At 41.2% G+C, this 24,004-nt stretch overlaps 1 protein-coding gene across 2 annotated transcripts; it reads right to left on the minus strand.

Annotated features, from left to right (window-relative positions):
* Positions 1-483: 483 nt before the first annotated feature.
* On the minus strand, positions 484-23,549 carry creb3l3l (cAMP responsive element binding protein 3-like 3 like). Of its 2 annotated transcripts, none has more exons than XM_055632867.1 (10): positions 23,441-23,549; positions 16,964-17,092; positions 15,757-16,063; positions 15,200-15,312; positions 13,066-13,158; positions 10,143-10,249; positions 9,634-9,702; positions 8,194-8,278; positions 5,198-5,285; positions 484-2,762 (listed from the first exon to the last, which is right to left on the minus strand). In XM_055632867.1, exons 2-10 carry the CDS (start codon positions 17,090-17,092, stop codon positions 2,389-2,391), a joined length of 1,365 nt encoding a protein of 454 aa, XP_055488842.1. In that variant the 5' UTR covers positions 23,441-23,549; the 3' UTR covers positions 484-2,388. The 2 variants fall into 2 exon arrangements, with proteins under 2 accessions (XP_055488842.1, XP_055488834.1); XM_055632859.1 differs by having other exon boundaries at positions 23,342-23,488.
* Positions 23,550-24,004: the final 455 nt, after the last annotated feature.

Consider the following 24,004-nt stretch of genomic DNA (forward strand, 5'->3'; position numbering starts at 1 on the left):
TATTATGCAACATTCAAGCAGTTTAAAGTGCTACACTATCCGGTGTCGGAATGGGAAGCATGGAGTGACATGAAATAGCTATAATTTCATAATCAATAATTAAAATGCTACATGTAAAATATTAAAGAACCTTGTCCAACTGGTGACAAGACTGCTGTAACATCATTTTCTAACAGGCAGATATTGAATACCTGATTAAGATATTGAGCAATTTACTGCTTCTATTTAACAGTCAGTGGCGATTCAAAACGCATTTGAAAATCCATTATTCCAATGCCAGTATAGTGCATTTGTATATAGCATCATACATAAACGTCAGGTTTAGTAGTTATTCATGTATCTACATATTGAATAGCTGCCATCAAGGATTTAGGTCGGATGCTTTGAATATTTCCTTTATATCTGCACATACTCAACTCTTCCAACCAATGAAGGTATAGCCCTCCCAAACCATTTCTGTCCTGTGGGGGGGGGGGGGGGGGGGGGGGGGGGGGGGGGGGGGGGTTTGATGCTTCTACAAATATGGGTATTATCAGATACAAAATCCCGATCTCTTCCAAATCTAAATACATCCCACAATAGTTTTGTCCTACACTCTGTGCAACTAACCACCTGATAACTCTGCAACTTGAAAAATTATTTTGCTAATCTTGCTATATTAAAAGTTAATGAAGGGGGAAAAAAAAAAAAAGAGTTGATAATATTCAGTTACAAAGCTGTCTGATGAGCAGCTTTTTGTGCAGTGGGGAAAAATGAGGATTGGAGATGTGTCAGTGCTGAGACACATGGTTCATAAGTTCGAGGAGCCGAATTAGGCAATTCGGCTCGTCAATTCTACTCTGCCATTCAATCATGGTCGATCTATCTTCCCCTCTCAACCCCATTCTCCTGCCTTTTCCCCACAACCCCCGACATCCTTACTAATCAAGAGTCTGTCGATCTCCACCTTATTATTCATTGACTTGGTTCCCAGTTTTAGGAAGGAAAATAATAAGAATGGCCTGAATAAGAATATGGACATTTTGAAGTATTGAAGATACATTGAAGTATTGAAGACTGCCAGCTGTGTTATTCTTCCATTATTCATTAGCGGAGAATGTCAAGCAAGATCTTCAGCTGTAGGCAACTGAAACTTTAAAGTGCATCCAAAATAAGAAGCTGTAATTTGATGGCCCATGTAAACTCTACCATCGCAATGAGACTACTAAAATACTTTAAAATTACAAGCAACTCCCCTTTCTGTTAAGACAACAATTACAACAGCTGGCAGGAGACGGAGTGTTCACACTTAAGGAAGTAGAAATCTACCCTAAAAGGCCCTTGAAGCAATGTCAATTGCAAATCTGAAAACAGTGGCAGAAATTTAAGTATCTATGATAAACTATGGTACCAAGACAGGTAAATGGAGTCCCAATATGGATCAGAAATAAGTTGTATGAATGGTAGAACAGCATTGAGGAGAAGAATGTATTACTCTTGTTATTACTTCCCTAATCAATTAACCACCTATTCACTAGTTAGTATAAATGTGCCTTTGCTTTTCAATACAGGTTGGAACTATCATTAGAAAACAAACTGTGCTACAAAGAGAAATAATTTCAGATGCCCCAAAAAAATAGACCATCAGTCATCAGAGCACATGAAAGCAATGTGAAAAACCTCTCAATGAAAGGGAGAAAGCCATTTCTGGACTCACACCTTCTTGATTTCTCAGGATCCAAGTCAAACAGGGAAGAGAAATAACAAAAAAGGCCCAAATATGAAGGATGAAAGAAAACAAATTATATTATGTGAATAAGTTTCAAACAAGTCTAAATTCCCAGCTGTAACAATTTGCTACAAATACATCAGTGGGTCTCAGTCCCAGAATGAGTTAGGAGGAGACGTGGTACAGAAGTATTGGGACATGCATCACAGAGTTGTACACAAAAAAGGCAATCAGACCCTTCAAACAATCCACTAACTGTATTGGGATTGGAAAATAAAAATTTTCAGAAGAACACGAAGGGGAAAATTCCAGGGAGTATTATATAGAGAAGTCGTTACATTTGAACAGTGCTCAGCAAAAATTAGACAAACTTTTAAATCCACGCTGATTCTGGAGTGTTGAATTATTGGAGCTTCCAATATGATTTTTTGTTTCCCAATGCAAAATAATTTGAATATACCAGTTATGAAATTGTAAAAAATATGAATACTTTACATCAATCCACTTCCACATGTAACACCAGACCTCTTTTACCAACGAAAGAAAATAAAACCTCAAACTACAAACCTATACAGTACCCAAGCAATGGAAAGTATATGTGGTTGCATAGCTCTGCAATATCAAAAAAACATGTGATGTTCAATTCATGATTCATAGGCAGGAAACTTCCTGTATATCAGTTACATTTCATCGGACCTTGGATGTGTTTTTATTATCACTGTTGCAGTGTGCTCTGTCCAGTTTGGCTTATTCACTGGTGACGATGAAATGCTATAGTCGTCCTCTTTGCTTTGGGGAGCTAGGCTTACTTCGCCCTGGACATCCGGTTTTACTACTCCACCCACATCTGAAGAGGAGTTGCTATTTAAAGTTGAAGTGGATTCTGCCTTTCCCAACTCTGAAGCCTCGGGTGTGCCGTTCAGACTCGTTGACATTAACAATTCAGGAGCCTCCTGATCTAATCCACGATTCTCCTGATCAGCATCTCGATTATGGGCGCTTGGCACCAAGCGTGGGTGGGATGACTTGCTCTCAAGTAAACTCCTGGAAACTACTATCAAAGGGAAAAGAAACGGGCATCATTATTCCTGAAACTGAATGTGTAGTTTTAGGTTTATCTTTATTATTGCCACGTACCAATGTACAATGAAAAGCTTTGTTTTGCATGTTATCCAATCACATCAGTTATACCATATATAAATACAATCAAATCAAACACAAGTACACTAGATAAAGCAATGGGGGGGATAGAGGATGCAGAATATAATTCTCAGCTTTGTTGCACATCTGTTCCATAGGCAAAGTCCAATGTCTACAATGGGGTAGAGGTTTGGACGATTGCCAAGGAGCAACTTTGAATAATTGGCTTATCTTAGACAACAGGACATCATCTAAGGCCAATTTATTAACTCGTGCTGAAAGTCTAGCACTCAGCACCTTACAGGGGTTGATTAGCATTGAGAAAAGCAAAGTAATTCTCGCCAGTTCGTTGACAGAGGTTAATATAAACCTGCAAACTTATCCTCAGAGCTCGATAAGTTAATTGATAGGTTATATCAGGCTAATGAAAACTAGAATAATATTTCCCAATTTACAATGCTAAACCAGCAGTTGTTCATCTTATTGCTAGATTGTTAATAGTTAAACATTATGTTTCCTGGTATTTGAACCCTTTTCCAGAGGAAGCAACTAGTCTGCATCAATTGTGTCAATTTCTTTCATAATTCTGAAAACGTCAAATTTGGATATCACTGATCCCCCCTCCCCCCCCTCCAAGTAAAACAAGTCCACTTTACCTTTAAATTATCCATAGCTCATTACTCATTTCCGAAAGAGAATATGCCTTCTCTGCACAATGTGATCAGAGCTGCACATATCCATTCCTTCTCAAGTATTTACAATTCAATCTCTTGTCAACACAATTCTGTAGTATGACTTATTTACTAAATCAGAGCCAAGCATGTCCTGATAGTGGCATTGATTTAGTTGGTGTCATTCTAAAATGGGTTTCCTGAGATCACAGCATTTAAAATATCCTCCTTCTCTTTCATCTTTGATCAAGAGCTACCCTAAATGTATGGTTTATTACACTAAGAAAGTAGCAACAAAATTACTTTGTGTACTGGTTACGGATTTTCTAACCAGTGTACAATGATCAGTTTGCATAGGTGTGGCTATCTAATTGTACAACTCCTCCCCCTTCTGTCGTGGGGTAGACTGACTCCCATCCCCCCCTTCACCAATCTTTGCACATCCCCAATCTTTTCTACTCGTCACTTTAATTTCATGTTTCATGTATTTTGTGTGTTATGACCGTTGGCAGATCAATTTCCCTCCTGGGATAAATAAAGTTCTATCGTATCTAAAATGGATGGTGGTGTTGCTGTTCATAGCCAAAGGTACGAGTTAACCAACATGCACTGCAACATTCCATGCTACTCAGCACTTGCAGAATACAAGTATTTCCAGTTTTACATGGTATAACTTTATTACCGATTCTTAAATAATGCTGTTTAGAAGGTCTGTTTAGAATTCCCTAATTTAAAAAGCAAGAATGATATACCTTGAAGAAGTTAAGCAGCAATGCATTAAATAAATGACCATTGTGTTAACTGCATAAGAGGACAAAATCAAAGTCAATTTCAAAATTTCAAAAGACATTAAGAACTGGAGCAGGCCATTTGGGCCCCAAAATGTGCTCTGCCATTTAATAAGATCATGGCTGATCTGATTGTAACTTCAACCCTGTCTTCTCATCTATCCACTGCAAAGTGTCACCCATCTTCTTACTTCTGTGATAAAAATAAATAAAGTCTCCACTTTCACCAGCCTTTGCGTAAAAAAGTTACAAAGGCTCACAAATCCCCGAAAGGAAAAAATGGGCAATTATCAAGGTCAAAATATTACACGTTTCAATTAAATGCCCTCACACACTACAGTTCAACAGGTTACAACTATAACCTGTCAAACATTCCTCATAAGACCACCCACCTAAGTTTACTATTAGTCTGGTAAACATTCTCTGACCTATTAAAATGGAAGAATTTTAAGTCAATTTAATGCAAACACGCGATTCAAAATATGAATAGGCCAATAGGCCTCTCGTCGCTTTCTCGATCTAACTATAACTAAACTCCACATTCCTACCCAGCAGGGGTTACTTTGTGACAGTACGTGCCAGTATGGCGTACTAGCACCTCCAAAAAGTTCAATATCCGATTTCCCTTTTCTGGCCACGTGACCCTTACGTTTACTAATCATGTGTACCGGCTCCTTTAAGTGTACAAAGAAGCTATGCTGCTTAGTATCCAGGCAGAGCAGCAATTTGATTTTCTTAAATACTTGCCCTACATGCATGCGTACTAGGCATTTGTGAATCATGGATACCACACGTCTCTGATTTTGCCCTTTTATTTTAGAAAATGCCATGGAACCTTTACCAGTATTCAGTCGTGCTTTGCAACCAAACATGAAGACATTTTTTCTCACCACTATATGACTCTTCCTGGGATTTTAGTTTTCCACCAAATGGGTTGATACTTGGGAAAATTATAAGTGTAAATGACAGTAGAAAGACCTAGAAGAAAAAGACGTAATTAAGTTGATTGCATGTCTCATTCACTTATAACCAACTTAGATAAAATGAACAGCTGTACATTGACACAATAATACCCATCCATGAGCAATCTAAATATGGCAATATTTTATTATTTATTTATTTATTTTATTTATTCCGAACAAGTAAAGACATTAAAGACATTAATAGTAACAAAATCGAAATTATCAAACAATTGGACATTACAATCAATATTTACAAGCAATGAAAAGAACAAAAAGCAAATTTCCAATGTCCAACTCTGTGTCTGTACAAGCTCGAAAAGGAGTGAGAAGAATAACTTATTAAATCTCACCCCTTTTCCCCAACACTTCTACCATATTTAAAAATCAATTAATTAATAATAATAATACTATCCCAGGCAATTTCCCATAATACCTACAGACATATATATACATATAACTATTATACACATACAAACTTCATATATGAAGTAACCAAACACAAGTAAACAATTGTAAAGCAATAGACAAACATTAACCCCCACTTGTCAACCATCCCCTCCATCCCGGTACCCCTTGAAAATTACTTTTTTAATATATCATTTAAAAATGATTCATGTTTGTACATTGCTTTAATTCCTCATTCAATTTGTTCCACACTCCCACTCCACAAACCGAAATACAAGTAATGGAGGAAGGACAACATAAAATATACGCAAAAAGCTGGAGTAACTCAGCGGATCAGACAGCATCTCTGGAGAAAAGGAATAGGTGACATTTCACGTTGAGACCCTTCTTCAGACTGAAGAGTCTAAATAAGGGTCTTGACCAGAAACATCACCTATCCCTTTTCTCCAAAGATGCTGCCTGACCCACTGAGTTGCTCCAGCTTTTTGTGTCTATCTGCAGTTTAAACCAGCATCTGCAGTTCCTTCCTACACATAAAAATATACTCAGTCTTTTAAAAAGACTTGCTGCCTTGGAGTTGCTGCCTTACAGCGTTTGCAGCACTGGAAACCCGGGTTCGATCCCAACTACGGGTACTGTCTACAAGCAGCTTGTACGTTCTCCCTGTGACCGAATAACTTTTCTCCATGATCTTCAGTTTCCTCCCCCACTCCAAAGACGTCCAGGTTTGTAGTTAATTGGCTTGGGTTTGTATACTTGGTATAAGTGTAGATTGTCCCTAGTGTGTGTAGGCATTGTGTCAATGTGTGAGGATTGCTAGGCGGTGTGGACTCTGGGGGCCGAAGGGCCTGTTTCCGCGCTGTATCTCTAAACTAAACTAAATATCTTCATATTTAGGATCTGGGTTCACTGGTGGAACCATTGCTAATTGCCCATCCCAAATTATTCTTGAGAAGGTGATTCTGAGCCACCATGTTGTGCCTCTACTGTAGCCGCAGCCACTTTGCACAAGAGGTGGAGGGGCTGGAATTGAAACAACCCCCAAGTCCATTGAATGTTTTCCCCAATTTTGCAGAGGACAAGGGAGAGTTTTAACCAAACCAAGAAAAATTAATAAAATAATTATTACAGAATTATTTTCCACTTCAATTTTCTTCTCTGGAACACCGAACCAGCTCAAGTGTAATGTCACAGTTTCAGGTGTCAGCTGTTTCATCTTCGAATAGATGACATTATAGATGACAGCTTCAGTACACGAATAGGACAGGTTTAGCGGGGTATGGGCCAAATGCAGGAAGGTGGGACTGGTGTAGATGGGACATGTCAGTCGGTGTGGGCAAGTTGGGCCGAAGGGCCTGTTTCTACAATGTGCGACTGCAACTCTATACTTCATGTCAGAGGTATCCATAAGTAAAGCGAATGTGAGGGCAGCCACACAGTGATGTATGATCTCATCTTTAATGAACCCCTGTACACAGGATCATTGGAATGTTATGGGATGAGATCATTATAATGGATTTCCTATTGTAACATCATGTTACATTCATACTCTTCACCACACTCCAGAAAATGACTGGATGAGATCATATTACACAAACAGGAAACAAAATCAGTGACATTCATGGCCGATTTAGTAAATGAAGGCTGCGGGTCAAGTTCATATTCTGATGCAATACTATAATGCAGAACTGAAGAACTACTACACTAGGTCCACCCCAACCATGATGCCAATAGAACTAATACCACTAGTTTGCTCGTGGTCCACACCTCTCTGTTCTCTGCTTGTTCATGTATCTGTCTAATTGCCTATTAAACATTGGTCTTGTATCGGCTTTCAGCCACTTCCTCTGGGACCCAGTTATGTGCACCTATTACTTTTTTTTTTGTAGTTTAGAAATACAGAGAGGAAACAGGCCCTACGGCCCACTGTGTCCGCACCGACCAGCGATCCTCGCACATTACCACTATCCCACACCACTAGGGACAATTTACACATACACCAAGCCAACTAACCTACATGTCTGTACGTCTTTGGCGTGTGGGAGGAAACCAACGGTCTCGGAGAAAACACATGCGGTCACGGGGAGAACGTACAAACTCCTTACAGACAGAATCAATAGTCAAGATCAAACCCGGGGCTTCGGCGCTGCACGGCAGCAACACTACCGCGGCATCACAGTGCTGCCCTTACGCCATTACTGTCCTGTAAAAATTCACAGGTCTACCTAAAGAGTAGCGAGTTCTACGATTGTGCAGTTCAGTGGTTCTCCCTCTACAATTAAAACAGTTTCCTGACCGTTATTTGGAGGAAACTGTAGGAATTGTCGTAATTAAGTTTCTAGAATAATTAATTGTGCAAAGACTTTGGATAAATCTTGATGCAATATCATACCACGTATAAAAAAAATATAATATGCACTTACTCTTATCTGAGAATACAGTTAAAATCTTACACAACAAAGTACTGATTAATCCCAGCCTAACCATGCTCCATGCATAGTCTAACTATTGATTCTTACCATTATGCAGGTACTGATGTTAGCAGTTTTGGTAGTGGTTTGTTTGACCAATGCTTGCAGCTTCCTCAGTTGTTCAATTAGAGACCTATGATTACATAAACTGAAAATTAACTTTGACATCATTTACTGCACAATGTACCTCAAGAAACTGAATGTAGAGATAATACATCAGACTTAAAATTCCATTAACTCATGATTAAGCTGTATTTTTGATCATTTGGAAATGTATTTGGATCCATCATCTTATTTTCTAAATAGCTTGAATATTCGTAGGAAAGTAGACACAAACCAACAATACTGTGAAATATTCCACGAGACAAGTTAGTATACATGTTTGTGCATGATGTTCAAATTTAGATAATTGTTTATTTTTGGATTTTAAAATGGTTTAATTCAATAAACAAACTATCTCCTTGCATAAATTCAGTGACCTGAGTGAGAGTGATAACATAGGAACTTGGAAACCACTTATTCTGTAGCCAGGTCACAACGCAGTGGCGCAGCGGTAGAGTTGCTGCCTTACAGCGATAGCAGCGCCGAAGACCCGGGTTTGGCCCTGACTACGGGTGCTGTTTACAAGGAATTTGTACGTTCTCCCCGTGACCTGCGTGGGTTTTCACCGAGATCTTCGGTTTCCTCCCACACTCCAAAGACGTCCAGGTTTGTACGTTAATTGGCTTGGTAAATGTAAATGTAAAAATTGTCCCTAGTGGGTGGTGTAGGATAGTGTTAATGTGCCGGGACCACTGGTCTGAGCAGACCCAGTAGGCCGAAGAGCCTGTTTCCTCGCTGTATCTCCAAACTAAACTAAACTCACCTATCCATGTCCACCAGAAACGCTGCCTGACCCGCTGAGTTATTCCAACCTTTTTTGTCTTTTATTATAAACCAGCATCTGCATTATCTTGTTGCCACTAGTTGTTGATTAATGCTTCGTAACTCAGTATGGGTTATATTAAAGCTGCAATTAACAGTTTTTCTGCAGTCAATATGCTACTCAGTAGGTCCACTGTGAGTGCCATCTCCAGAGAAACAAAATAAAAATAGACGTGGGAGCAAAAATGTTCCATAGAAGTGATTTCAGAAAGTGTACAACCTCATTAGAAATTCTTTAAAATTTCGGCAACTCTAATTTCACATGAAACATTCATTACCAATTATTGTTACGTTCTTTTTTTTAATATATCAAAACTTCTCATCGAGTAGTGGAGACAAATGATGTGGATCATTTATATTTTGCTGGTCACCTATTGTTAGGATTCAGAATTTCAACGTGAATTTAAAACAAACAAATAGATGGAGACGGGTCTCGACCTGAAACGTCACCCATTCCTTCTCTCCAGAGATGCTGCCTGACTCCAGCATTTTGTGTCTACCAACAAATAGATGGTATCTACAAGTACATCAATGCATTACATTTTATTAAAGGGATATACATACATATTTTGACTCTCAAGATGTTGCACCTTCCTCTGCAATTCTTGGTTTTGGACAGTGCATGCTACAACCCTGCAACACAAAACACAACAGTAGTGTTAGAAAATCCACAGCTGATAAGATATTTGCAATGCAAGCTTGCAATCAGAAACAGGAAATCTGTTCCAGGAAAAAGAATAACTAAATATAAATAATTTCCCAAGAAATGGCAAATATTTTAACTACAGTATTTACTTTTGTAACATATTATAACAACATGGGGAATGAAGTGCAGGAGTTATGCAACACGGAACACAAGCAAATGTTCCAGAATGTTCCACAACCCAAGTTCTGGATTTTGTTGTAGCAAATCATAGTAATAGTCAATTGTACGTAGGTATGAAACTTTATTTGGATAAATTTATAGATGTTTAAAATGGGCAAGGCAAAAAGGTAAGATTGTAGCCCAAGATTTACTTAAAAAAATGGTCGTATAAAAACAAAATATTTGGGAAAGTGACCTGTGACCTTACCTACTCTCCAGTCCATCAATGTAATTCCTCTTCTTCTTGCGACTTTCTTGAGCAGACTGTTTGTTCCGAATCTTCCTTCTGATTCTTTTCAATGCTCGTTCTTCTGACTACAATGAGAATTTAATGCAAGTTTTAGAAAAGAGACAGCAAATTTACATGCTTGTTTCACCTAATAATTACGGTAAGATGAGAAAATGTTGGAATTATCTGTTACTTGAAATAGCTGAAGACAGGAAGTGAATTGCCAAAATAGAGGGAGTTCCTTGGAATTTTGACTGATGTTATTTGGCAAAAATAGTCCAATGGAATAATATTTAAGTTACTGTACTTGTATCTGGACATCCTGGGGAAGGGAGTATGAACTTCAACTTGGCTGCTAAATCATTCAATGGAAATGGAATTTAAAAAAGCAAGTGTTAATCATAATAACCATAAAACCAGCTTACTGTTGTGAAAAACTAATTTGGTTTATTAATGTCTTTTAGTGAAGGAAATCTGCCATCTTTTACCCGGTTTGGTTTTTATATGCCTCGTCCATTCAGGCAATTAGAAATGGGCTATAAGTGCTGACATTGGGAGGAACATTCCCATCCCAAGGACATACAAAGAAACAAAACGTTCAGCCTAAAAGGAGTACACATGAAACTGGAGGAACACCACCACCTGCGTAGTCTAGAACCCATTGTATAAACACTGCCATATCCCTCTAAATGTTCCTGTCCATGTACCTGTCTAAATTATTATTAATGTTGCTTTAGTATCTGCCTCAACAACCTCCTCTGGCAGATTCTTCCATATATCCACTGACTTCTGTGTGAAAAAATTGCCACTAAGGTTCCTATTAATCATTTCCCCTTTAACACGCTCTGTGCATTTAATTATCTATTCCCCACATGATCTTGTACGCCTTTATAAGGTCACCATTCATCTTCCTGCGCTCCAAGGAATAAAGTCCTAGCCTGCTCAACCTCTACCTATAGCTCAGGCCTTCAGGTCCTGGCACCATCCTCATAAACATTTCTGCACTCTTCCTAATTTAAGAACATTCTATAGCAGGCTGGCCAAAACTGAACACAATACTCCAAATACCTGATGCCAGCACCAATGTGCTGTAAAACGATAACATAACATCCCAATTTCTATGTGTAGGAAGACACTGCAGATGCCGGTCTGAAGAAAGGTCTCCACCCAAAACATTACCCATTCCTATCCAGAGATACTGCCTGTCCCGCTGAGTTACTCCAGGTCTGAAGAAAATTCTCGACCTGAAACATCATCCATTCCTTCGATCCAGAGGTGATGCCTCTCCTGCTGCGTTTCTCTAGGTCTGAAGAACCCAAAACATCAACCATTCCTTCTATTGAGAGATGTTGCCTGTCTCGTTGAGTTACTCCAGCATATTGTGTCTATCCCAACTTCTATATTCAATTCCCCGACTGATGAAGTTCAATGTACCAAAAGCCTTCTAGACCATCTTATCTATCTGTGATGTCACTTTAATGGAACTATGTACCTGCCCTATTAGTTCCCTCTGCTCTAGAATACTCCCCAGGGCCCTCACATTTATTGTGAAGATCCTGCCTTGGTTTGACTTCCCAAAATGTAACTTATCTTCACCGATCTGCATTAAACTCCACTGTCCCAAAACACTGCTGCCGCAAAACACAATCTCTCCCAGTATTCCAATCTTCCTTGGAAGTTGAAAATTGGTCCATTTTGGTTTCATATTTACCCCTTCTCAAATATTAAGTGGTTTGGGAATAATAAAAACAAACACATAATTTATCGACTGTATTAAATGTAGGCTATAGAGATGTCATCAAAGCAGAATTAAATTGTAACGCTTCAAGCAGTATGAATGGCACTCAGAGGTTTAGACATCATATCAATGATTCATTTCATAAAAGATGGAAGTGTATAAGATTTGCTGATTCAAATATGTTAAGAAACGGTAGATGGAGATTAATCGGGACAAATAAGTGGTGTTGCACTCTGGCAGGTCAAATGTAGGAGGAAAGTAGATAGTTAACGGCAGGACCCTTTGTAGCATGTACACATATTGATAGGGCGGCTAAAAAATATGCTGGTTTTCATCGGTCAGGTTGCAGAGTATAAAATTGGGAAGTCACATTATAGCTGAATAAAAGTTCTTCTGGATAGGGTCAGAACGCTAAAAGAGTGGTTGGACATACTTGGATTGTTTTTTTCTGAAGCACTGCAGGTTGAGGGATAACCTGATAAGAGTATATAAAATAAGAGGCAAAGACAAGGTAGGTAGGTATTTTCACAGGATGGAAATGTCAAAAACAAGAAGGAACAGGTTTAAGGTGAGAGGGGGAAAGTTTACTAGAACATTTATACGGCATGTTCTTCTTTTAGACACAGAGAGTGGTAGGTGCCTGGAATATGTTGCCTGGAGAAGTGGAAGAAGCAAATACAATAGCAAAATGTAATAGCCATTTAGATGGACACATGAATTGGCATGGAATTGAGGGATATTGACCATATGTAGGTGGATGTGCAGTTTAAATAAGATCAGAGGTGGCATGTACATCATCAGCCAAGGGTTTGCTCCTGTTCCAAGGAATTATAATAGCAGAACTTTATGGTATGAATATACCAATGCAAAAGAGATTTTTATTCCACATTCTCTATTATTAGAATATACCAAAGTGCTGGACTTTGCTAGGTGCTACTGCTAGGTGGTGGGTGTATGGAACAAGCTGCCTGAGAAGTTAGTTGAGGCTGGGACTATCCCAACATTTAAGAAACAGTTAGAGAGGTACATGGATAGGACAGGTTTGGAGGGATATGGACCAAATGCTGGCAGGTGGGACTAGTGTAGCTAGGACATGTTGCCCGATGTGAGCAAGAATGGCCGAAGGGCCTGATTCCACACTGTATCACTCTATGACTCAGTGACCTTTGTCAGGGGAAGACAAGTTGGCAGCTGCACTCCGTCTTTGGATAGAAGCCTTTTTTCTTCATCAGTCAGAATCAGTTCATCAAAGCAAAGCTGGGGGATAAAAAAAAAAAATAAGAAGAAGAAATCACATATCTGTCCGGCACTGATCAAGCCATTTTGATGAACAAAAGCACAACTTAAAATACAAATACAACACATCACCATTTCTAATAAACAGAGGGTGAGGGATGACATGGAGGACTGCGGTACAAGCTAGTACAAACTGCAAAGGCTTGTAAATATATGTTAGAAAACCAAAAGGCTGAGATACCACTCAAGTGAATGGCAAAGCCACATGACTATTTTATGTTCCTTTTCCCACTAAGGCAGGACAGTGAGACGGCCTTAGTGTGAAAGCAGGTAGCCTGGGATGCACTGGCAAAGCAGTGTATTTTACTCTAAAGATGCATGTATTTAAAATGAGAAGAATGCCTTCTGTTTTTGTGTACTGCTGATACAACACACAGTCCGGAAGTGGCGGCGCTGCCCTGGCAGCAGCGGCTCGCCTGCAGTCTGTTTGTTTTTACTTTTCTGTGTTGTTTTTTTCGTTTTGTCTATTTAAGTTTTTGTTTTTTGGGTTGTGTTTATGTGGGGGGGGGGGGGGGGGGGGCGGTTTGAAACGGGGTTTGCTGCCTCTCCCTTCGGGGGAATGCGACTTTTTTGTCGTATCCCCCTTCTCTGCCTCCGTCTGCGCTGAGGCCTAATGGCGGAGCTGGCGACCTCGAGACTCCGGAGGCAGCCTGACAGGACTTGCCCTGTGCTCGCTCCCATGAGGGCGGTCCGGCTCGGAGCTGGAACGGCGCTCCCGTGAGGGGCCGTGACGCTCCTGTGAGGGTGGCCTGGCGCGGGGCTGAGACTCTCCCGTGAGGGGCTGTGGTGCTCCCGTCGGGGCGGCCCGGCTCGAGGGAGGTACGGTGCTCCCGTCGGGGTGGCCCAGCTCGAGGGAGGAACGGCACTCACGTGAGGGCGAACCGGCTAGGGGCTGGAACGGTGCTCTGGTGGCTGGGACGGCGTTCTGGCGGCGGTGACCTGAGACCGGGGTTCAGCTGCGGGCCAGCGGCTGCGTCCGCTGGACTGGAGGGCGGCAGCTTCGATCACCCCGGGCCGTGGTGTTTGAGCCGGCCCGTTTGCGGGGTTCGGTGAGCCGCGGGTCTGTTTGTACCATCGCCCGGTGAGATATCGCCTCAGCGCAGAGGGAGAAGAGGGAAGAGACTGCAGCCCTAAGATTTTTGCCACCACCACAGTGAGGAGGTGCTTGGAGGACTCACTGTGGTGGATGTTAATTTGTGTTTATTGTTGTTTATTATTGTATGATTGTATGTATGACTGCAGGCACGAAATTTCGTTCAGACCATAAGGTCTAAATGACAATAAAGGAAATTCTAATTCTAATTCTGTATTGACAATACATGACGATGGATATCTGCATCTCATCTGGGTGGGGATGATGGAAGTGAAGACTTACTCATTCAGAGCAAGCAACATTAAAATACCTCTTCACTCCTTCAAATAATACAGGGTTGGCTTGCAAGGTCAGTATTTAACGCCCGAGGGCAGGTAAAAGTCAATCACATCAAGGCTATCTGAGGTCATATATAAACCAGACCATGCCAGGGCAACAGGTTGCCTTGCCAAAGGACATTGATATATTTTTACAGCAATCTAATCGTTTCATGGTCATCATTATTTTTCATTCCAAAATCTATTTAATTAACTGATTTTAAATTCCCCAAGGGCATGATGAGATTTGATATTCCTGCTCTTGCACCAGTCCAGGATTTCCAATGCAACAACTTAAAGTTATGCTACTATCCAATTCCCATTGCAAACAATGGGCTGGCAATCACAGGGTGTTTCAACACTACCCCACAGTTGTATAAAGCTGCCTTGAACTAATTTCAGGAGAGCTTTATGAGCTGGATCATGTGCTGTGTAAGATTAGGGGGAAGCATCGAAACAGGGATAAGAAACAAAAGCACCTTATTTCTGCAAGGTTCCTTAAATTACAATATTCCTAACATAAAACCTCGCTACAGATACAATAAATTATTTCTCTATTTTATGTGGATTAATACGATGGATAAACACTTACTTGATTGGTTTTACTCTGTTGTTGGAGGTCTTCAATGGTGAGGGCTACAAGGTCAGCACTTTTCTCCACACAAACAACTTGAGGATTTTCAGTCAAAAATTCAGGCTCCCAGTCTTTTTAAAAAAAGTTTTAAAAATAATCTCTCTTAACTATGAAGAATCAAAATATTTTTAAAGTATGATTGTTGCATATTTAAAAAGCCCAGTAAACTGATACGGGCAAAGAGCTTTTGCGCATATATACACACAAATACATGCCCAATTAAATTTTTTAGAAGACCATCCTATCAAGTTCCTATTGCCACAAGATCCTCCTCAACATTGGGTGGGGATCATATATTAAAGAGGAGACATCAGGAAGGAAATTACAAATATAGCACAACTCAGTCATGGCCATATTTTTAAATGATTTGTTTGTGGATATCATTACTAAAATAGATTGTCTATTTAACCATTCACAATACTAAAGTATATCACAAAAGATCCAAAAGTAGAAGCCAATGGCTTAGAAATATACAGGTGAATATCTACGACATAGGAAACACTGCGGGTACTAACCTAAAACAATTGCGATGTCCCTTTCCATTGAAGGCGTCTCCGTTTTTACACTGTACAAACAATTGACATCACGCTGTGAGTTCTGGGTAAGTGAGTAGTTGTGATCAGAATTTACAACTTCAAAAAAGGACAAACTTTCAGAGAGTGCGACGTCACTGCCTGATGGGCTATCCTCATGGATATTGTTATCTTCAGATATTCCACTGTCACTGCCTGGTGGAGACAAGGACATTGGGATCGCAGTCTCATCTTCAAGAGAACTAATGATGGAGTTGAAGAAATCCACTGTGTTGTGGTCATTCAGCATCTGCACATACAGGAGATGATGTCAGAAAGTGGAAGCTTTCACCAGAGTATCATTTGATTGAATTTAGGCAAGTACTAACAGGCCAGAGGGAAGAAGAGGAGAAAGGAGCTGTTTCCCTACATATTACCTAATTGAATTAATGACGGAATACAGCATGGAAACAGGCCCTTTGGCCTACTGGGCCCATGCCAATGATCGATCACCCATTCACACTAGTACAATCTTATCCTACTTTCTCATTCACTCCCTACAGACTGGGGACAATTTCTAGAGGTTAATTAACCTACAACCCCATGTATCTTAGGGATGTAGGAGGAAACCAAAGCAGCCGGAGGAATCCAACGTGGTTACAGGGAGAATGTACAAACTCCATGTAGATAGCATCCGAGTTCTGGATTGAATTTGATTCTCTGGTGCTGTGAGGTGGCAGATGTACCGGTTACGCAAGTGCGCTGCCCATTAAACAAACCAAAAGGAGAAAGAATATGCAAAAAGGTGAGTTAGCATTTCTTTATAAATTAGTAAATTCAACATTCATTGGGTCAACATTGGGTTATAAGCTACCCTAGTGAAATGTGAGGTGAGAAGTATTGTCAATGAACTACCAGCAACATTCCCACCTCATCCAAGGAACCAGCATGGAAAGGGGCTATGTTCTTTTTTTTTTTTTTTTTTTTTTTTTTTTTATAAAAGATTGTAAGAAACTGAATTTATCCTCCTGCAGATTTAGAGGATCAAAGAAGCTTTGATTATATTATTAGGTTTGTGTGGGATGGTGTGTGAAGTTGAGAGTGCACCTTTGCATAAACTCAATAATCGTTTTGCACACAAGCATTCAGTCAAATATTAAATGACAACAGTTTAGAGGGAGATGGGGAGTAAAAGGAATTTGGTACTTACATCATGCTCACACAGACCCCAATCCTTCAATAACTCAATCCCATCATTGAGCTCCTCACTTGGAAGCAAACCAGGCTGCTGCTGAAACAACAACTCCAGCAGCTCGTTTTCATCAAGGTCATGAGACATCTGCAGGGGAAGAAAAATGTTTTTTAAAAAGATTAAACTGACATGAAGTGCTGGGGTGAGTTTGAGTTTAGTTTATTGTCATGTGTACCGAGGTACAGTGAAAAGTTTTTAGAAACATAGAACATAGAAACATAGAAAATAGGTGCAGGAGTAGGCCATTCGGCCCTTCGAGCCTGCACCGCCATTCAATATGATCATGGCTGATCATCCAACTCAGTATCCCGTACCTGCCTTCTCTCCATACCCCCTGATCCCCTTAGCCACAAGGGCCACATCTAACTCCCTCTTAAATATAGCCAATGAACTGGCCTCAACTACCCTCTGTGGCAGAGAGTTCCAGAGATTCACCACTCTCTGTGTGAAAAAAGTTCTTCTCATCTCGGTTTTAAAGGATTTCCCCTTTATCCTTAAGCTGTGACCCCTTGTCCTGGACTTCCCCAACATCGGGAACAATCTTCCCGCATCTAGCCTGTCCAACCCCTTTTGTGGGATGCTAACCAGACACTCTTGAACCTTAGCCATTGCATTACAGCAAGTTCAGCCTTCTCATTCAGGATACTATCCAAGCTGAATTTTATAGAATATTTGAAAGCACATCCCAATATTGCACTGCATCCGAAAAACGGATCATTTATTGCATATTTATTGATGTTGTTGCATTGAATAAGCCAGTAAAGCTGGGGCAGGTAGGAACTTCATTGTTCTGGTTCAGATGCAGTACCCTTGACAATAAACACTCATAGTCTCCAGCAATTCTGAGAGCACTTGCCACACCTCAGGTTTATTCTCACAGGAAATTACTACACTCACTTAGGTAAAATTACATTTCGCCTTATTGAAGGGTAGTGGATAGGCTAGAACGGGTTTGTTTCCTTGCACCAAAATAGATCTAAAGAATAAAGTGCTGTTTTTCCTTCAGAAGGGAATAAGCTAAAGTTGCTAAACCATGAATACTTCTTAGTAATAAATAAGTAGCTTAGCAAATGTATGCCATTCATTGTTATAAATGCCAGAGGACAAGCTGATTGCCATAAAATCATAGATTTGTATAGCATGGAAACAAACCAAGGTAGAAGGTGAAAAGGTGGCAGGAGTAGGGCAAAAATTCAAAAAGGGCCCTTTTCGTATAAGGGTAAGAGTGCAACGCCAAGGCTTTGTGTCTTCAATGCATTCGGATCAGGTGGGCTGATCAGATACCCCAATCATATTGGGATCACGGAGACATGGTTCCTGACCAAGGCTGGGAGCTGAACATCCCCATATCACCCGAGGAAAAGGAGGTGGGGTAGCGTACTGATTTTAATGCAATGGAAAGAAGACCCTATCTAGCTCTCTCTTGGGTAAAGCATCCAGGGGAGAAAACCTGTACAGGCCACCACAGTAGCCCTCTGGAGATGGTAGAGAATGCGTGTCCACAGACTTATAATGGGTGACACTCTGTGAGATCAAATTGGCAGGGGTGCTGAGGAAGAGGATTTCATTTATCTACATTAAAAACATGTGAATCTGCGAGAGAGCATGCATTTTAGACTGGCCCATTGAGTAATGAGGAAGGGTTAGTTAACCTGTCCAAGTCACCCTGCATTCTCATAGCATTCATTAGGATGGAGAGTGACATTGTTAATTCAGAAACAATGGTTCCTTAAAGAAAGGTCCTCACGTGAATTCACACTGCCAACCAGCTTTGTGTAATCTGCAAATTTGCTAATGTTTACTTTGAATCCCTTCATCCCAATAATTGATGTATATTGTAAATAGCTGCGGTCCCAGCACCGAGCCTTGCAGTACCCCACTCGTCACTGCCTGCCATTCTGAAAGGGACCTGTTAATCCCTACTCTTTGTTTCCTGTCTGCCAACCACTTCTCTAGCCATGTCAGCACTCTACCCCCCAATACAATGTGCCCTAATTTTGCCCATTAATCTCCTATGTGGGACCTTATCAAATGCTTTCTGAAAGTCCAGGTACACTACATCCATTGGCTCTTCCTTCTCCATTTTCCTAGTTACATGGAGCAGGTCTCACTGGTCACTGTGCACAAGATCCTTGTGTGTGGCTGCGGACATAATCTGTGGACATTGACATTGGGGGTTCAGTATTGATGTGGATAGAGAACTGGCTGGCAAAAAGTGTTATGTGCTGAGTGGGGTTCAGTACTGGGACCCCAGCTATTTACAATATATATTAATGATCTGGATGAGGGAATTGAAGGTCTCTGCGGAGTGCTGGGGGGAGGTTTGAGGAGGGCCTAGGAGACTGCAGGGTGATGCCACACAATGTTTGCCAGTCAGTATAATTGGACATTAGCGCATTTTGGTGGCAAAAACACCTATTATCCTGGTTGTGCAAATGGGTGTTTGGTTTCAGATAGGCAACACCTTTGACCAAGCTTTCATTGCAATAGGGCAGGTTGGTCAGCACGGAACATTCTGCAGCACTGCAGGTCAAGGACTCGATGGATCCCATGGGGTGGTTCCTGAGCAGACATCCAAGATTGTTTTGGCTAAATTTCATAACCCACCAACAATGCACCAAGGCCTCACTTGGCTGATGGTGAGAGGGGATCCTTCCTGTACCAGACTCTTACGACAGACACAATCTTCATAGAGTGTGGATGTTTGAAGAGTGTCAGGAGATGGCGACACAGTGGAACTTCGGCACAATTTGCCCACACTCCGCTATTTTAAGAGCCCTATCTAGCATCCAGAGAAACCTGCCCCTCCACTGCGTAATCCGAATCCAAACATGTTCCATCTACACTCAGAGAACCCCACATGCCTGTGTTAGACTTACCCCATAAATCACATTTATCTACCACTGCATCTGCCCAAACCCATCCTATACATTACCTTTCTGAAATGTAAATTTCTTAAATGTTGTGGTCCATGTCACAGTTCATCCCAAGCAGTGTCCTGAAAGAGGATGCTCTGTGTCACGGGCTTTTCTCAGGGAGACATTTGGAGACAGGAATCAAGGATGGTGAATTAGTGGAATTCTTTGCCACAGAAGGCTGTGGACGCCAAGTCCATGGATATATTTAAGGTAGAGATAGATTCTTGACAAGATCGGGTGTCAGAGGTTATGGGAAGATGGCAGGAAAATGGGGTTAGCAGGGAGAGATATATCAGCCATGATTGAATGGCGTAGTAGACTTGATGGGCCGTGTGGCCTAATTCTGCTCCTATCATATGATCTTATGAGGTGCTGCTAGAAGACCACTAACTTAGTGAAAGACACTCTTTGGTCTGCCCAGAACCTGGTCTCCCATTACAGCACGATGTCCACCAGGAAATGTTACCAACCGGTTCATTCAGACTGTAGGAGTATGTGCCGTGGGACGACTTGAAGCTTTGTGCAGCTAACATGAAAGCTCTATGGGTTGGACCACAGTCTAGTGTCCTGTGCTGCTGAACATTGGGGAACAGAGACCGGCAGGGCCAGCTCTCAAACAAGGGAAGGGATCTCACCCCAGGGGACCTCATGAGTGGCATGGGAGTTTTGTTTATAGATAGCTGTGAACACTACTGAGTGTAGAAAAAGATTACGGCAGTTCACATTATCTACAGTATGCCCCTTAGGATGTTATAAACCACTACAACGTCACTCCTCAGTCTTCTTCACTCCAGGGAAATCAGTCCGATCCTATCTTGTCTCAAGTCCTCCAATCCCTGCAACATCCTTGCAAACTTTTTCTGCACACTCTCTGGCTTGGTCACATCCTTGCTCGAGTCCAGCAACCGACACTGCACACTATATTGCAGGTGAGGTCTCATTAACGTTTAGTGCTTCTGTGATATGTAGTTCGGTAGTTCTTCTGAGATTGAGAACCTCGTGACCTAGAGTGAAAATGCACACCTCCAGATTCAAGGACAGTGTCTTCCCAGCTGCTATCAGGCAACTGAACCACTCTATCAACAATAAGAGAGCAGTGCCAAGTTATTATCTATCTCATTGTAGACCCTCGGACTATCTTTAATCATTGTGCATGTCCTGCCCTGGCTTAACTTGCAAAATGCACAACTGCACACAAGTTACATTCCATCTGCCCATTTTTTCTGTTGATTTGGATCCTGCTGTAGCTTTATAGAACCTTTTTCAGTGTCCAAAATATCACCAGTGTAACCCACTGGGTTCCTTCACTCTAGTTCCTGATTTGCAGTGACGAGGTGTTGCACATTTCAAACATACACATTTTGCTATTTTCAATACACATTGAAGAGGAAAAAGCAATGAGGGATAAAATGGATTATTCCTGCATAAAGTCACGGACAACATTTGTTTTTGGCTTTCCAAAACCAGTATTCCATACAAGTCTTTTGGTCTGCACCCCAGTCTTCCCCTCAGTTCTGCTTTCCAAACCTACAACCCTCCATTCTTTCCCAGGTCTGAGGAAGAGTCATTGACCCGAAGCATGAACTGGTCTCCTTTTTCCAATGATGGTGTTTGACTGGATGAGTTCCAGCATTTCCATTTTTCCTGCCCATTTCCCTACCCCCATTATCTATCTTTCTATCTTCTATCCCTATACATAACTAAATCTTGTGCTCTTCCGGTGTGCATGGTTTTTCTATTTGCGCGGAAATGGTTCCTGATAGCGCTACAATCTTTTGCCACCTTACTCGTCATTATCATGTGCTCAAGTGCAACACGTTTTGTTCCGATCGATGGTATATTTTAAAAGTTATTAAGGTTTAAAAATCTTAAGCTGGTGCCGAGTGGGCGAGCGGCCGAGCTCACTTCACGGCCTCCGTGGTGCCCAACCGCGGCACCTTCGGCCATTTCGTCCGACCCGGGCTTCTACCCGGCGATCCAAATCCTTCTACTGCTAAATGGTCAATATCTAACACTGTCTCGAGTCATGTCATAATGTCCTTAAGTATTTTGACTAAAGGAACAAATACATTACAGCTAAGCAATTAATACATCATTTTAAAGATAGCTTTAAGTACTACTCCAGGAAAGCAGAAAAGGCAAACAACACAACATAAAAATTCAAAGGAAATAAAAATTCTGGGCTTCACTTTGATAAAATACTGCACCTACATCCTTAAAATGCAAAAAGCTGATTTTCTATAAAGAATCCAGTGCCTAATCAGTACTGTTTTTATAAACCATGATAAGATTTCCAATATTGAAATGACCAAATCATAAATAGAGATTACGTCATTCATACTGCATTACTCAAAACAGATAGGATGTATAAAATGAACGAACACACAAAGATTGAGGAAACATTGTTATTTCCAGCAAGATCAATCAGATTACCTCATTGCTGAATGCTAAAAACCACATTTCTAAGACGAAAATCCTGACATGTGTATTTCTGAAATTAACACTTTCAAACCAATTGCTAGCTACATAGCTCATGTGGCATGTTTTGATGCGCGCATCTTGTAGATCAATCATTGTAGTTCACAGTATTCCAAATCCATGATTAAATCCATAATTTTCCCTAAACTAAACCTTATTCAGGATTTTAAAAATGTAGAAAAATTCTTCAGACATTCTCAGTGTCTGTACATTCATTAGTTTCATACACAGCCGTGTTTAAACAAAACACCCTTGCTACCTATGTGGGCCCCTGAGGTGATACCTCTTCCTTTGTTTGAGGAGTGTCTCCACCAGCCTCTGCCCCTCAATGTCCATTAGCAGGTCCCTAGACTGTGGTCATCCCCCATAGATCCTTGGTGTTGGCTGCACCAAGCTTCAACGAGTTCCTCCTGTGTACTCCTGCAGTGTGGGATGGGTCAGTCAGCAACATTCCCGGACAGACATCTCGCTGTGCTGGGAGGGAGGCCAATAGGTTTCGGACAAACCAAAGAGCACCTTTTACCAAATTAACGCTTATCGTCTCCATATTCGTTTGACAATGTTACAAGAAAGGATGTACCCTGGATTGAAATAGATGACTCCCGCAAACCCACTCTAAAATGAAACTTTAAACCTCCCACTCAATATCACGTGTCAGTGAAATTGACGGAGTGATCGTTATTTGAACGATTTAGATCAAGTAATTGGATTTGAATGTGATCAATTAAGCGTGATCGCTGAGTGGGTTGATCACATACAATCTGGCCACCCTTCACCGCCAGGGGTGACACGTATCAGGTTAGGTTATGGAAGGAGTTAGCAACATCTACGGGCTTTCTTCCTGCTTACCAAAGCACAACGATGCATCTGTTACATTGTAACAAGCAAGGGTGTAACATTGCTACAAGCAAGGGTGTAACATTGTGCTGCTGCTGCCTACCTTGCTGATGGCTGTGCTTGTTGTACTTGTACACACCGGACTGCTGTTGTTTCTCTGCCTACAACAGACTCCAAAAAGACAAAAATGACATCAGGTTACCGGAAATGCAGGCGACCGAAGTGTCTCTTTGGCTGTTGTAGTTTGGTTCTCTCCTCTTTACTGGCTGCTCCAGCCGCCGCCTGACTGCTTGGGACTACAACGCGCAACGTCCGCCACCAGAACCGCCCTTCCTCCCTCCAGCTCTGCAACTCGCACAGTTCCTATAGGTTTCAATCCTCCCCGAATTCCCGCCCCCGATTCTCACGGATTGGTCACTTCTTGTATGTGTTTCCGATCGTGGAGACTCCCAAGCAAAGGGTTGAATCACTCTGTTGTTGGCGCTGCCGCGTAACACGACCTAGGGGGAATTCCATGACAGGCGGCCCCCAACTTTGTGCCAAAGATTGCAACATTGATGTCTGGCACCTTCAGGAACGCAGCTGAAACACACAGAGAAACGTTACCAAGAGATTTATCCACAAACTTGTTCAAGTCTACAAGCAAAATAAGTTAAGAGTCATTCTCTTTACTGGACTTTATCGCACTAAATATAGGCACAAAATGCTGGAGTTAAGGGCCTGTCCCACTTAGGCGACTTTTTAGGACACTGCAGGAGACTATGCG

The sequence above is a fragment of the Leucoraja erinacea genome, chromosome 1 (assembly GCF_028641065.1).
Source record: "Leucoraja erinacea ecotype New England chromosome 1, Leri_hhj_1, whole genome shotgun sequence".
Taxonomy (NCBI): Eukaryota; Metazoa; Chordata; class Chondrichthyes; order Rajiformes; family Rajidae; genus Leucoraja; species Leucoraja erinaceus.